A 16,520-nucleotide genomic window follows, 5' to 3' on the forward strand; every position below is an offset into this window, starting at 1 on the left:
TTCTTTAGTGTATGCAAATTTATTCAACTCTGAAATTATTTATTTACAACTAATGACTGATACCAACAGATGAGGTAAAAATATGAGGTATTGATATGGGTATAACATTTTAAAATGCAATTACCATAATGTATCAATGTAACAATACAAAACACTGTGGTAGCTGAATGGTAGACAGCATAATGTGCATTTTGAAGAAATCTTATTTCAACAATACATGGCTTGGAGATGCCAGAAGCTCATGAGAGAGCTTCTGCAAGGGCAGGCAAACAACCACACTTTGCTAAGGTGGCACAGGGCCTCTTCCAGCTGAGCAGTGACCTGTGAGACAGGATAAAACCACTGTCCAGGTTTTCCCTTCTTTTCCTTAAGACATTATTTATTGCCAGACACTGCCATTCCCAGGCTAGAAATTCTGTGCCTGTTAATGCTGAGGCACCGTTGTATTTATTTATGTAAACTGGTGTAGCAGAAGTACTCTAATTGCTCGTGTTCTGGAAAACGGCCGGCATGAGATCTGCTGCCATGGCCGCAGGCGTTTGGGAGGAGGTGCTGCTTTCTGGAATGGCATTCCCTGCTGGGCAGGCACTGTTTGCTCCTGGGAAGGCTGAGCCTGGGCAGTGGTGGTGCCCTGCAGCCAGCGGGTCACTGCCAGACCCCACTACGGCCACGTAAGGGCCCCATGAGTGCTCCCTTGTCTGCAGGACTTAAAGCTCGTGACAGTTGCACATTGCAACTTTTGTTGGCCATAAACTCGAGGCAGGAGCTCCCAGGCAGCCAACATCCCTGAACTTAGGACTTGCACAACAAAACATGAGTGACACAGCTCATGGGTGAAGATGCCAGTGACTTTTTTGGAGTCTTGCTCCTTCACAAGGACACGCTGGGGCACTGTGGGTCACCTTGGGTCACCTTGGGTCACCCTGTCCACCCTGAGCTCCCACAGCTGTGCTTCCTCAGGTCACAGGGCTGTCCCCTGCCAGCACAGCCCCTGTGTGTGTGCAGGATGGCACGTGGGGTCATGCTCTAGAAGCTGCCACCAAACACAGTCCACTGCACAGCTCCCACACCTGGGGAATGTTCAAAGCTCTGGCTTTGAAGAGACTTCCTCGTTCACTGAATCGGGGCACAAAGCTGTAGCTTTACATAGGAAATGCATCCTGCTTAGTCAACCTGTTTCTGGATTTTGTGGGAAGGACTGAGCTGAAACACTGGCTGTGAGTGACTCCGCTGGTTTATGCAGCAATAAATAAAGTCTAAGTGAACAAATGCGATTAATGAAGAACAGTATTAAGAGGCTTGTACATTCTTACTGAGTCGCAGATGTAATATTTTGGTCATAGGTTAGTTAAAAACAAAATGGAACCCTGCCTCAAAAGCAATGTCGACAAATTATTATTATTACTTTTAAAGCATTCTTCCATTAGCAAAATAATAGGTCCCTGAAAATGAAATTATATAATAGGCTTAAATGGCTCCTACTCCTCATAGTCCTAATCCTGCTCCCACCAATGCCTACAGAGGTGGGATCATGCAGATCAGTGCAACATAAGATGAAAATACTTGCTGTTACTATAAAAGCAATCTTTCCAAGAATAGCATTTATTTATTTAAATCTCCAAGATGTGTTTAAAATCTTTAAAAAAGCATAGTTATTTGTATAGTAAGAATATTAAAAGGCATGGTGTTCATCTGCATGTCTTTGAATCCACTGGATGTGGAAAACCTGCTTTGGATTAGCCATCTCTACGGGAGAAGGAAAGAACACAGAAACACTCAGACAAAATGCTTACAAAAAATAATTAATTTACAGCTTAATAAGTCACCAGTCTGTTTTCAGCCATCTCAGGACACACAGCATTATCTTGTGCTGTCCAAGGGATGAGCAGTTACCTGGATCACTGCACGCAGTGAGGTTCTCTGCTGACAGACACCAGTCATTAAGGCAACAGGTAAGTTTCCAACACCTTCTACTAAAAGTCACAATTCTGCAGCTGAACATAAATGGCCTCCACAATGTCTGTCTCAGATGCATCTCCATGTATTTTATTCAGTGGGACTGATTCCCTCCTCATTATTCTTAAATACACTGTAACCTCCTTCTTCCTTAGTTCCTGTAATTCTTCCTACATCAATTTCTAGGTACCTCCTCATTGCACACACAAACAAAACATTTGAGAACAGGCGTTTGTTATCACACAAATTATGCCTGGTAGCCCTGTGGTAACAGCAAACACAGCTTATGTAGCAGTGACACACTAAGAAACAAGTGACAGATCCACTTAGGGTCCAACTGATGCAAGTGATTTGCACTGAGTTATATACAAAATAATTAATTTATACATATACATATATATAGATAGAATATAGATAAATATATACATACTGTACATTATTTATTTACATTTAAAATATGCTTCTTAGAAGCCTTTAAATACCAGAGTTATGTAACACACAAATAATGGTAATAATCTGTTTTAAAGTAATAAAAGCTCTCTGAAGAAATGTTTAGTTCAATAATCAAAATTGATACAGAATGTATGTGGGGGAGGGGGAAAGGTGAAATCTCCATAATAAAAGAACTTTCCTATAAAATTTTTTTTTCAGCTTTATATAGACCCAGGTCTGGTCAGATTTCTGCAGCTTAAATAAGACCTTTGCTTTCAGTGTTCCTATTCCCTGCCAGACCCTGATTTATGCTCACACGCACCCAGGAACCCTTCCTCAGATTTTCGTTTCCGGTCCCTCAGCAATCAGAGGTTGAAATGAATTTCTGATCCTGGCAACTTCTGCTGCACACAGATGTCCAAAGCCTTTGTTGTACCACTCTGGGGAATGTCCTCTGGAGAAATGAAAAGAGAATTATTGGGAAACTCGAATACTCAAGAAACACGCCCCGCAAAAATGTGCCTGACATGCTTCCTGCTCCGCATTGCCCACAGTGGTGGTGGACATTCAAATACTTGTCTTTTAAAGTGTGCTCTGAAGTTTTCCCTTGTGGTAATCAAATAAGCACATTCTATTTCTAAGATCACACCCTAACAGTGGTAGACACTGAGTGGAGAAAAGACTGCAGGAAAACTCCAAAGCAGCAAAGCTACCCTAACCATGCCCTCTGTTCCCAACACCTCCCCTCCCTGAGCTTGAGGGTTTTGTCCTGCTGAATTGGCATTACCTTGTGCAGGTGGGATACTTACTTTAGGTCAATCCTGCAGATGTGGGTCAGCCTGGCTTTTCCTGAGCCACAGGGCTCTATCAAGTACTGGGAGTCCATTACGATGGCTCGCACAGCTCCCATGAGAGGAGCCTCTTCATGCTCCACAGAGATGGCAACCAGCACGCACATCCCCTTGGGCAAATCCGTCCTCCATGTCCTGCAGTAGCGGATGCAAGATGGAACCACATTAGCGATGAAACTTTTGGGTGCATGAGTAAGAACCAAAATTGAATTTATGGTTTGCCTGTCAGCCTATCCTTGTTGCCTGCAATGCTGGTGGACTGTCCTGGGAGTCCCTGGTGGAGTTTCATGGTCCCCAGCTGGCAGTCTGACCCTGATGTGGAATGGCCACCCATCTATGTGGCTCCAGGTGGAGAAGTTTTGCTTCTCCACTGGAGTATTTTGTAACCATTAGTATTCTAGGGCGTTAGATAGAGCCTTTTGCAGTCAGACAAAATTTTGGAAAGGAGAAAAACCAAGGATAAGCCATCAGCAAAAGCTGAAACTGTGCATTGCACCCATGCAGGCTTACAGTACAAGAAATGCAGTTTAGTACAGCAGAAATCCTCACTAATACCCAGAATGTTTCAAGGGTGTCTGAATTAAAAACAAAATGTCCTTCAATTTCTTTCCTCTCCCACGTTTCTACCCTCTCTTACATGCTGGAGAAGTTTTCCACCAAGTTCAGGATACCTAGACTTTAATACTTAATAATTTTTTATTGTTCTATAAGCGTTCCCTACATACCCTTGTGTCTCACATCTTTCTCATCTGCACTGAATCTCAGAGGATAGGTCTGTGCTCTTTCCTATGCTGTGAGAAGAAATGAGAAATTCCCACTGTGCTGTGCAACGTGCATCATCTTGCTGTGGATTGTTTGAGACAGGGATTATACTTCCTTGGGAAGTATCATATTTTAGCAGGTAAGCTGCTTTCAAGGACTGTTGAAGTTTTGACTTCAGCAGGTAATTTTAACATTCTGCATTTTTCTTACATGAAATTGAGCTGTTATTCAAGACACTGCAGGAAGATATTGGCCAGAAGATTTTTACATGTGCCTGGGCATTAATAAAATTGATGAGCTATCTTGGTAGGTGAAACACATGGGAGAAGGAAATCACAGCTGAGATCCAGTATGAGAAGTGCTGAACCACCTCCTGCGAGCACTTGCAGAGTGTTTAGATGTGTCCATGTCATTTTGGTAACTACCCAGCACTGCCTGGGCCATTTGGGAAGTGGAAACTTCTCTGTCCCAGAGATTTCAGAAGACTTGTTTCTTGTTCCCAGTCATATGGATTTAGGCCAGTTTCAGTAGTTCTTTAAATGCCTTACAGTAGTAAAATCAGGCATGGCACCTAACTCATCAAAATGCTGTCATACTTAATGAACATTAAACACTTGTGGATTCTTTAATAAAAATGATGCCTGCGCAAGGCAGCTGAGAGCTGTGTCATATCCCAGGCATATGAAACATTGCCCTTCTTCTCTTACCGTCAGAGTCTTCTCCAGGGAGCCTAATCCCCATGTTACGACTGTCACATTGAAAAAAAAAGGGAACAACTAAGTTGATCCTTTTACAGCCCAAAGTTTGACTGAGAAGGGGAAAATTGCCATCTGTTAAAACATATTTATTCTTGTCCCGAGAGGTGTATTATAATTTCACTGTTCACTTCCCACCAATCGTAAGGTATCAAACTGACTGTGGTATTGCTGGCTAACCTTGCTCTAGACTTAATGATATCAATCAAAAGAGATAAACAACAGAATCTGACAGATCTGCCTGATGGCTGTTTTCAGCCCTTAAGAACCCACCAGGATTCATTTTTATGATATGTATTTCAGTCCTCAGGGGTCATTCTGCCTGGGTTAGTGAAAAGAATGAGAACTCGATAGCAGGATTTGCCTTTAAATGATGTGTCTGCGCAGCAGGTCTTTAAAGAACATAAACCACCATGAAACCTAATAGTGAACTAAGTGGCAAATGAGTGGACCAAATTACGGTCATCAAAACCTCCCTGCTGCTCGCAGATGATCTTCTTGGTGCCATGCAGAGGGCCAAATTTATCACTGGTTCAAGCTAATGATATTATATAAGAAGATTATTTACAAAATAATGGTAGATATATAATGATATAAAACATATAATATATATTTGATTATAAAATAGTTAATTTAGCCCAGTATACTGTGGGAAGGCAAAGGAAATAGAGTAATGGGAGCATTGGTTACAGAAAGCATTTTTTAAATCTTCCCCTAAGAGTTCCAATAATTCTTCCCTTATACCAGCAGTATCTGCATGTAGTCATCCTTTAAGAGACTACTAAAGTTCATAAAAGGGATGTACTTTTGTAATTATATTTTATTTGGCTCATCTTTTTCCTTCAATCTTCATTTCCTTTAATACAATTCTGACTCTCTGGACTACTTCCTTTGTCAAAACTGCTTTGTATTGCTCTGTCACATCATTTCAATCATAAAAAGCAGGGACCAAAAACGGGAATGCACAAAATCATCCTGAAATAAATAACTGTAGGACTGACCCTGTAAATGAAATATGTCGGCAGCTCCACAATAGCTCCTAGCAAGCAAAGGCCAGGATTTCAAAGGCAGAAGATGCATAAGAGGGTTTTTTTGACTGTTCTGTACAGGCGGATAGACAATGGCAGAACTGGGATTGAATGTGGAATATTGATACACAGCTACACATTTATTTGAGAGAAGTCATCCCCTGGAAGAGAGAGTATAAATCTACTGCCTCTTTCTGTTCATTTCCACACTAAGATTTTTATGGATCAGCATTTATTCATTTAGAAAGACCCAAACTGAAAATTTAAGATAATAACTTATATAGACACTGTATAACAGCCTTAGCTTAAAAGCACCACTATCTTCTCTTCTAAACATTTGGCTCTTAAACATTAAACATTCCCCAGAGAACAGCAAAAGCAGCGTAAAAAACAATTGGGTTCTATTTGCACTGTTTTGACAACAAACAAAGCTAAGAGAGAAGAGCAGCTATTATCAGACATCTGTTCTGTGGAAGAAATGATATTTATGGCCTCAGGAGTATGTGCTGCTCAAATTACATCAGAGAAAAGGTCAGCATGCTCTAGGTGTATGACTAATTCAGTTTGAGAAATCAACACTGCTGCCGAGAAGTAGAGTTCCTGGAGAGCAATTACACAGATGTGAAGGCTGAGGTAAGTCCAGGTCCTCCTTTATGTGCTGCAGGAGGCAAAGGTACCAGAGAGCCACCCTCAGCTTACCTGAGAACGACAAAGTCTCGGACAGGGTGAGGAGCCATGCTGTTCAAAACATACTGGTAAACTTCTGTCTGCTTGTCCAGGCTCTCCACCACCTTCCACTGCAAGAAGTCCTCATCCCAGAGGTGACGTTCTCTCAGCACTCGGTTCAGGACAACTGATGGGGGGGCTTCAACTTCAACTGAGGCTTTCCAAAGCCTTAGTGGGTTCCCATCCCCAACCTGCAGTGAAGTGACCAAGAACACAAACCCCGATAATTTATATGCCTATGTTCAGATGATAACTGAGGACAAAATCTCAATGTGTGTGTCTGACTCCAGCTTAAGAGCATCCATATTTCCCTGCTAATCATTACTATTATTGCTATTGCTGCTGCTCTACTAGTCCTGGATGGAAATCTGAAGTGATTCATTACTTTGCTCTCGCAACAGAGTACGTCTGGACTAGTTCCCATAGTGCCAGTGAGGTTCTGCATTACTTCTGGTATGACAGACACTTTTCCAAGTCCAAACATCCTAACTGTACTGACAAATATGTGTCTGCAGAAGTAAAAAGGTGAGAGACTGAAACCCTGGGCAGAAATAAAACAACTACCTGGGACTGCAGGTCCATTAACCCTCCTGGTTAATACATTGATTCAGTTATGTGTCAGGTACACAGATGTTTGCTCCTCAAAACAGCTGCAAGAGGAGTATTGGGAAAACACCTTTCAAAGAGCACAGACTGATTGCTAACTCCTCCTTGCTCACAGATCCTGTTTCTTGAAACCCCTCCGCAGCTTACAGGAAGGGGAGAGAAATTGCTGGGCTATGCACAAGGTGAATATCCTAGATTGCACACATGCAGTTTTCTGCATGGTTTTAGGGGTCCTACTTCAGGCAGTAAACAAGTTAACTGTAATCACTGCATCTTGCAAGCCCTGCTTTTCTAACTCTTCCCTACCCTACTGTTCTCATATACCAATGTGAGTACTTCAGAAACCTCTAGTACCTCCCACACACCCAGGATTGCTTCCCCTGAAATCCACCTTCCACACCTCCCACCTTAAATTATTTCATGTTTTTGTAATTATTTCTCCCCAAAGCTTTCCGTTCCCCATTTCCCCTGCCCTGGAGCCCCAGACTCCCAATCCTCTCTGTAGTCTCACAGGTCCTTGACCACCGGCTGTACAGGCCCCTAGTCCCTGTCTCCCATCTGCCACATCCCATTCCCACATGAGCCCTGTTACTCTGTCCCCAGCCTCCCTCAGACCCTCCCTGGAGAGGTCAAACACAGAGGCTGGCTACAAAGCACAGTAACTTCTTTGCCCTGACAGAGGGGTTCACTTTCCCAAGCTGGGGTAATGCTGCCTCCTGCCCCTTCGCCATCCAGATCTCACATTCCTCCCAGTGCTCTTCTGCCTAACGAGTGTCACCCACCCCTAATCCATCCCCTCCTCTTGCTAGCTGCTGCTGGTTTGGAAACCTCTGCTCTGCTATTGCATTTCCAGCAGCCCTGAACTCCACTCTCTGCGGGGATCCTGCAGCACCCTCTGCCTCACTGCAGTGGTCTGGCTTTCCCTGAAGTGATGGAGCCTAAAACAAATTCAGAAATTTTAATAAAAGCTGCGGTATCAAAAATCCACATGAAAAAAAGGACAAAAGGATCAGGGATAAAACTGGTCTGCTTAAAAAAGCATAGGAGAGCCTGAAGAAGTTTTTTAATTACCTGTATTCTAGCTATGTTCTCCAAACTGCCAGCAAACATCAAGAACTGATCAGGAACTTTTCATGTCCCCCAGTCAAGGAGCTTGCCCAGGTAATGTTCTTTGTTGTTTAACATCTCAGCCCACTCTCTGGTTGTGTTGTTTGCTATATCACCTGCTTGATCTATTTTGGAGACCCCAGCTTGCTTTGTGTGCCCTTTTCCGGAATCTCATACTTGAATCACTATTATATCACATTTTTAACTGCTTTTAGTAATCTTTTTGAAAATAATTAAAAACAGACTGTCTTGCCAAAAAGAAGGGTGTGAGTTTTGCCAAGCAACATGCCAGGGTTGCCCATAACTGAGCTGCATTTTGCTTTGGTTTCTTTACTGCTTCTTTCATGTCTCCTCAAATTACCTTTTTGTAGGCGAGTTCTGTGTTCTCTACACTGGAACATGAGACCCATCCTTTGAATTTCTCTTTTGCTTCTTTCTGGAGATTCTGCATGAGAGTTTCCAAGTACATCTGATAGTTTCCTCCTTCCTCATCCACTTGTTTCCCAAGCTCGTCCAGGGTAGGAGAATGTACTTCTGCATCAACATAGGAGTTTCGGGATTGGGTGATCATCTCATGTGGGACCTGTGCCACAGAAAGGAGGGAAAACACACAGGGAAGATCTCCTGCTGAAACTTTTCCTGAAGACAGTGTGTTTCTAGGCTGATGGACCATTCAGCATCCAACTGCACGAACCTACAATCTGTCAAATGCACACCAATTTCTGTCTTTATGCAAGATGAAACATCGAAGTAGTCTAATGAAACAGCCCATGGCTCAGAACAGCTCTACTCATGCAGAACTATACTAGACTGGTCAACTGGATGTCAATACACCACTGTTACTCCTTTAGCCCTCAGAAATATTGCCTTGTGCTTCTGGGGAAAGAAGATATGAGCATTTGCTCTCCTCCAGCTGCAGTGTAAGTAGCTGCAGGAGTGACTGCAGCTCTGTATGTGATTTTTACTTTATTGCACGACACACAGAAATAAAGTGCATAAGCAATTATTTCTAAGATGAGTAAGTTTTAATTGAGACCTTAAAAGCATTGTAATAAAATTTTACACTAGCAGATTTTGATTTGAATTAGACTAAGATTTCCTAATTCAGTGGTTTGGGTTGAGAACTGTCACAGAATAATTACCCTGCGTCGTTTGAATACTAAAAGGGAACCGCCATAAAGAAATGAGATAAATAAACTTTGGATGAAGCAAGTTTACAAATAAGTGAGACACCAGTCTCTAAGCTAATACAAGACTGAAAATATAAGCATAAACATAAATACTTCAAAGGGTGCTACATTATGTGGCCATGAATAATGCTGTTTGAGTCTCTCACTCACCTCAAAAAGTTTGTTGCATTCCATTATCATGTGAGCAAGTCCCTGAGTAGCTGCCAGGTTTTCACTGAGGTCCTTCTGATCTGGCTTCCCTGTTGCATATTTTTTCTGTATTACTCTGTAATAGAATTCAGTATCTCAGGTAAAGAGCTGAATCTTTTTAATATGAAAGCAAAAAACCAGCAGGATACTCTCAACATCAGAGAGAAAAAAACCCCTATCTTTAGTTTCTATTCATCACCAAGACCACTCAAACTGTTGGGCCTTTCTTAAAGGAAAGATGCTTGCCTAAAATATTGCTCAGCCAAAGGTAAAAGCAGGAAAGGTTATGCATATCCTGCACGATGTGTTGTACAGTTTGAAATGAATTTTTAACAGACATGATGTAAAGTGGTTTACATTGTTACTGCTCAAAGCTCTTGTTCAGACACTGGTTATACATGTACTTGACCAAGAATCTCAGTGTATTCTGAACCAGATGGAAGGGGAAAAAGTCAAGAGGCACCACTAATGTTTAGCCGGGCTATGCCCTGTTTAGTCTACACTCACCACGTTACAATTTTAATGTGGCCTGAAATAAACCCTGTTTCCCGAATGGCAGAATGTAGACAGTAAATTGAAAGTGAAAAAACCCACTCACTGAAAATCTACATATCAAAATCCTTAAAAACATGGTTAATCTTTGACTTCAACCAGAACAACATCAACACCTTTTCCTTTACAGAAGTCAATATTAGTCATGCAAAACTCACTAGTGCCCCACTTGAAAATTCCACATGGAAAGCAGGCACCGCATATTCACAACAGACAACCAGAAATGCCTGCTGGGCTTGTGAAAACAAGTGTGCTTCTGGCTCTGCAGCAGGGGTTTTCCCCTCTTACTGAAGCCATGCCCTGTTTAACGTGTGCTGGAAAACAGATGGTTTGGAAAATTCTGTCCTGCATACCACAGAAAGCATCACTCCGTATTCAGGATGTGACTATTTATAATGCTGAGAAGAAACATACCTTGGAGAGCTTTCTTTCTTCACTATATTGAGATGGAAGAGGGAAGGGGCCAGACAAACAGCGATGTTCATGGGAGTCATCTGATTTTCCTCCACGGAGGTGACGTCGCTGAGGAAGCAGAGCAGGGTCTGCAGAACCTCCCTGTTCTCGTCGGCCATGAGCATGATGGCCGCCTGCACCGCCTGCAGCCGCTGCTCCTTGGGGACATCTGGGAAGGAGCAAGTGACGTTCAGGGGGTCAGTTGTAAGATCAGATAAGGAGCCAGAAAGATAAAGTTATCACGGACATTCACAGTCCCCTCGCGTGTTCAAAACCCGCGCAGATGTGGTGCTTAGGGACGTGTTTCAGCGCTGGGCCAGGCAGTGTTGGGTTAATGGTTGACTCACAGAGGTCTTTCCCAACCTTGGCGATGGCTTTGTGAAGAGGCAGATGACAGGAGACCAAGAGGAAAAGATCAGCTGGCTTCTGGAGAGCTGGGTTTTGCTCCTCCACAAAGCACAGCTTCCCTTGCCGGTGTTTGGCATTTCTCTGTTTGTTTGAAGGGCCGCTCCCAAGAAAAACACTGGACTTCATTTGAAGTTTATGAAGGGAGAATACTACTCAGTACTCATAGCTTTAAATGTTTTTGGATTTTTTTGTTCTTTGGCAAGACAGAAGTTTAAAAGTCTCAGGGAAGCTTCAGGAACACTTACATTTGTGTCCTAAATCGTAGAAGAGCTTAATGCAAGAAGTAATGGATGTGCTTAAATAGCACCTCAGACAGTTTCATTTCTAAAACTACCCTAAGTTCTCTCAGTTTGGACTTCGAGTCATCCTCAGGGTATTACATACTCTCTATAATCGAATTGAAGAAGAAAAAAAGCAGATTTACAGTAGAGGGAACAGCCAGCTTTTAAGATTTGACTGTTAGCCTTGTACAAGCACTTTCTTTTAAAAGCTTTCAGACATGAATGACAAAATGAACACAGCTTAATACTTCTAAAGCTTCTGAAAGCAGTAAAGCCCAGTTTTTCTGAGAAGTCAGAGGAGCCTTTGCTAAATCCATGCAATGTATCTTTTCCGTCCACAACACCTTCTGATAATCCCTTCCTCTCCTTTATTGTTGCTCTGATGGGTCTGGTACATGAAGCAGAAGATCAGCCAGTGCTTCGAGTCACAGGTAAACATTAAACAACTGGGAGTTTTACGAAAATGGAGAAAGTTTAATCAATTCTAAGCCATATAGCTACTACACTAATCATCTCATCCCAAATCCTATGTGTTACAGCAATTCAAGCCATTTTGGATATAGGAAAAAGTCTTGGATATATGAAAAATATCTTCAGTGAGTCCCAGAAAATCAGAAATCCCCTGCCAATACACTAGGAGAGGAAAAATCCTTCTTAACTTCACATTAACAATTTGTTAAACAGAATAAAGGACCGGAAAAAGTCTCAGCTACAGATTAGTTTAATTTGAGATGTTATGAAATACAATTGGATTCCCAGAAATTTTAATTTATTTTTTTTTTTTCTGTGAAAGAAGTTTTGTCAGTACTGTCTGAAACAGAAAAATATATTTGTTGTTGGTGACATGGAAAAAAGCCCCTGCTACCCATTCTGATTCCAAGCATAATTTTCTAGTGCCTACAGAGCCCATCTTTTCTTCTTCCTACCTTGGTTTAGAGACCCATCTTCAATTCTTTCTGAAATCCTTTAACTCCCAATGCATCTTGAGAACATCTTTCCTAGCTCATTTTTTCCCCTTCTGACCAGTGTAAGAGAAGTTCTTCAGAATTCCCATTGCAGCACCATGCAGACATTACAGAGTCAGCTCATGCCTCTTTTTACATTTTTTGTTGGCTGGTATCAATGTTTCCCCATTCAGCCACATGTCTTGGAAAAGGGGAACTCTTCTGGCTACAGACCTGCTTATGCAGATGCCACTATGAGCTGCCATGTCTCTCTTCCCTTAGCAAGAAGGTAATTTACTTGCAGTCTCTTCCGTGCAAAGATGGAATATCCCCAGTTTTCATCAAGCAACAGTTTAAAGGTGATTTGTTTCCCAGGACATGTAGAACATGTTGTGGATAACCTTCTCCTTGGCCACCTCCCCATGGATTTCCATTTTATTAGCAGCCAAAATTCCTGTTGCCTTTCTGAACAAGCTTATTAAAGTGTGTGCAGGGAGACAACTTGTGGGCAGGAAAGAAGAAGGAGAAATGATGGCCCAGGGCTAGGCAGCAACTCTTGCAGTTAACTTACATCCCAAGACATCTCATATAGCCAAACCCACTAAATTTATTTGCTGTGCTGTCTCTCACATGCAGAATCCCAGTGTTCTCTACCAGCTACAGACACTGTGATGGTAAATTCATTACTGACTGTGTGCCACAGACAGATTTTTACAGTAAAGGGAAGCAACGGAAGTATCTGAGATTCTTAAGCACTGGGATTATACAGTGTTTTAAAATGGCTTTCTATTGTTTTGGCAGCTGAAACGTCTGCAAGTGAAAAGACTAGACACACATCTCTTTAGTCCTTCCAATTATTTGACTTAGGCTGGCTGCATCTCCAGAGTGCTGGCTGACTGGTCCTTATAATGGACATTGTCAGGAAAAAACCTCTAATTCCTCTGGCTGTTCAGAGTTTTCCTCACTGTTTGTTTCTCTCTCAGTCTGGAGAAGAGCTACACAGTCATTTCCTGATTCACAGGGACTTTCATTATTCTAATGAATCTGAGTTTTCCTGAAGATTTCTTATACTGGAAAGAAAAGAAGAAATCCCCTGGTTTCTTTCTTTCTCTATGAATTCCTTACATGGAGCTTACGATCTGCATGAAGACGGCTTTCTTTTTGCATGTATGTTTTATTGACTATAATGAGAAAACAGATAATCAAAAGTTACAGCAAGGAAGGGGGCTACAGAGACATGTATTCTCATGGTCAGAATGAGATACCACTTCTCCATGCCCAGAAGACTCACTTATATTGGGATATAAGTGCATTAAATGGGCCCACATTTTAAAGAAATCTGACAAAAATATGAGCTTTCCATGCTTTTTATGTCCAGCAGCCTGTTCTTCTGTCTTCTTTCTAATTGTGAGGCCAGTATGAACATTGTCTTTCCATTAAATTTGACACTGAAATGTATAGGTGGTTCTGAAGACCTATAAGTGAAAGATTTTGAGGGCAGAGGGGTCTTGATATCTCAAAGGCCAGCAGAAAGAAAACTATCCAGTGTTAACATGCCAAAATTATTTACAGTATATTTCTATATAATATATAACAATTTCTGATTTGTTATAATGATAGAAATATGTAGAAATATCAACTTACATTGATAGATGTGCAGAAAAGTCTCTCCTAGTTTACTTGTGAGGAGAGGTTCTGGCAAGTCCCTGAAGAATTGCTTGACCATGTCAGCCACATCATATGCTGACTGGTCTTCATAGCTGACATTTTCTGGGGAGCTCTCATTCATCTGGCGCAGGGCCTGGATTCGGGATTTCACTCCAGATTTCCGGAACAGACCCACCTAAAACCACACCATATTGAGTTGGGTAAAAGGGAAAATGGCACTTGAAGAATATATATGTCTTATATACATTATATTTGGGGACTTTGATCATGACCAAAGCTTGGGTTGCTTATTTTACTCTAGGCAAGAAAGGGGAAAATGTGCAAATGCAGTTGATGGTCCCACAAGTCTCGCAGGCAAGCACAGGCTCTCACAGCAGGATTGCAGGGGTTAATAATGCTGCTGCTCTCAGTCCCATCCAAGAGGGAGGGTTCAGAGTGCCTTGTGGTTTCTCTGCTGCCTGAGAAGTTTAAGCAAGATGCTCTGCTGATATAAATCAGCCTGGCTTGCTTGGCCTGGATGACTGTTGATTTACTCCAGCTGAGGATCTGGCCCCTCATGTTTATTTGGGTACATATTTTGAAGACTAACAAGAAAATATTATGCTTAGCTAAGTAATAAATGCTGTGACAAAAGATTAGTGCCTCCTGGTAGAGCTTTAAAATCAAGATGAAATCTATTTTTTCCCTTTCATGCTCTATGCTTCCAAGAGTTCTCCCAAATCCCACTGAAAAGTCCGGTTCAAAAGTGGGAGCCACAGAGGGATTACTTGTGCGTGTCACTAAGATGCATTTTAATCCTGTTTGCTTTCTATTTTGAAAGGAAGTGGTAATTCTTCAAATGATGCCTTCAAGGCAGGGCTGCCCTTTCTTGTCTGTCTCCACCCGCAGAATTCCCCTGGAGTGAATTCCTGGGCCTCAACCATATTATGTATTCCCACTGTGAGTTTACAGTGTTTCATTTGGGAAGTGTTAATGCTGTTTCCCTTCAGTTTTGCAGGGAAAAGGGTGAAGCATTGAGAGAGACCTACAGGAAAGGCACATTTCCAGCTGGGAATTATATACCCTTGTTCCTCTGTGACTGCTGTCCCACTGGTGATCCCTGCAGCTTCCGGTATGGCACAGTCCATCAACAAACAGTAAAGGACAGGGAATAATGCCTTCTGGTCTCCTCTCCGTTATTTCCCAGTAAGAAGCAGCACAGAGTTCACGGAGGACCCTCCTCTCTCTAGAACACGTCCCATGCTCACCCAGAGGGTATTTAGGACTTTGGTTAGCACACACATTAATGACATTAATTACATAGATCACAGCTCTGTGAGGGGTATATTGATTTAATTACTTATATGGAGATGAACCGCTGCACCAGACTGGCTGTGAGGCAGCTCTGCTATGTCTTCTTGATGATGAATTCAGTGTCACCTGAGAGCTAAATTTATGTACAGGAAGTTGAGAAATGGAGTGTGCCCTGTGTCCTGTATTTATGATCCCAAGTGAAGCTCTGCTCTTCTTCCTGACAAGAGCATATAAGAAGGAGCATCTAGCTCTTTTCATCTGATTTTCCCTTTCCCTTCCTCTTTTTAATGCCTTTTCCTCTCAGAAATGTGTGCTGTAGATGAAGAAAACAAACTTGCTAATTCTGTCCAAAAAATAAAGTTTTGGCCTTCAGCAGATAAATGTCAGAGCAGAGGCTCATTTCTCTCCTTTTGATGGAAAGTGTCCTTGCTGGTATAAACAACCATTAAAAACTTGCAGCTAAGTCTGATTTGAGAGGTCAGATGTCAAATCTCACCCATGCAATCTCCTGCTGCACATCATTCTACTACTCTTGATCTCTGTGTAGACATTACTCCTGTTTATTGTTTTTTTAATTAATGGAAAAATTAATAATTAATCAAAAAGACTTCTTTGCTCAGTAGAAAAAAGATGTTTTAGGCTCTGTTATGCATTATTACAGACTTATTCTGTAAATAAAAAGGGACTAAAAATACAGAGGTTAGTCTACCCCAATCTCTTTACTATCCTCATGCTGTGTGGATCATCTTCTCTACAAGCAGCCATATGATGCACGACAGAAATAAAGATGCAGTTGGAAAAGGCAAAACAATTTCTGTTTCACAAAATGAAACTGAACGACATATCCTCCAAGTAACTGTGGGGCTCCTCATGCCAGTTTGGGGATTTCAGCGGCAGGAGACAGACCTTGCAATGGTTTAGAGCAACCTCAACTTTACCAAGTGTGTGCAGTGGAAGCTCTGACACCTGTTCTGAACTCTAGCCCACCTTCTGCAGAGCACAGAAGAGAGACATAAGCAAGATGCTGGGGGAGACTGGAGGCTGCCCAGGTCTCTTTCCAGGCATTAGGAGACTTTGAGTTAAATGGCAGGAAAGGGGGAAACTGTAAAGCAGAGAAGCTGAACTGCCTGGAGTGTTTTCTCCTAGAAAGGTGGTTTTGCGTGAAAAGATATTTTTAAGGATCCCAATTTGTACTTCTCCTTCTATTTTATTTTATATTTATTTTATTTTATTTTATTTTATTTTATTTTATTTTATTTTATTTTATTTTATTTTATTTTATTTTATTTTATTTATTTTATTTTATTTTTTGTTCAGTA

At 41.7% G+C, this 16,520-nt stretch overlaps 1 protein-coding gene across 7 annotated transcripts in view; it reads right to left on the reverse strand.

The window, feature by feature from the left end:
• The window catches only part of STARD13 (StAR related lipid transfer domain containing 13), a 288,035-nt gene continuing 271,515 nt past the window's right edge, over positions 1-16,520 (reverse strand). For all 7 annotated transcript variants that reach the window (XM_040056756.2, XM_040056754.2, XM_040056753.2 and 4 more), the window contains 7 exons: positions 13,885-14,083; positions 10,569-10,776; positions 9,564-9,678; positions 8,585-8,806; positions 6,484-6,701; positions 3,198-3,374; positions 1-2,842 (listed from right to left, as the gene is read on the reverse strand). In XM_040056756.2, the coding sequence (XP_039912690.1) occupies positions 2,725-2,842; positions 3,198-3,374; positions 6,484-6,701; positions 8,585-8,806; positions 9,564-9,678; positions 10,569-10,776; positions 13,885-14,083 (1,257 nt within the window). In that variant the 3' untranslated portion in view covers positions 1-2,724. The remainder of the gene's footprint in view (positions 2,843-3,197; positions 3,375-6,483; positions 6,702-8,584; positions 8,807-9,563; positions 9,679-10,568; positions 10,777-13,884; positions 14,084-16,520) is intronic.

The sequence above is a fragment of the Hirundo rustica genome, chromosome 2, assembly GCF_015227805.2.
Source record: "Hirundo rustica isolate bHirRus1 chromosome 2, bHirRus1.pri.v3, whole genome shotgun sequence".
NCBI classification, from domain to species: Eukaryota; Metazoa; Chordata; class Aves; order Passeriformes; family Hirundinidae; genus Hirundo; species Hirundo rustica.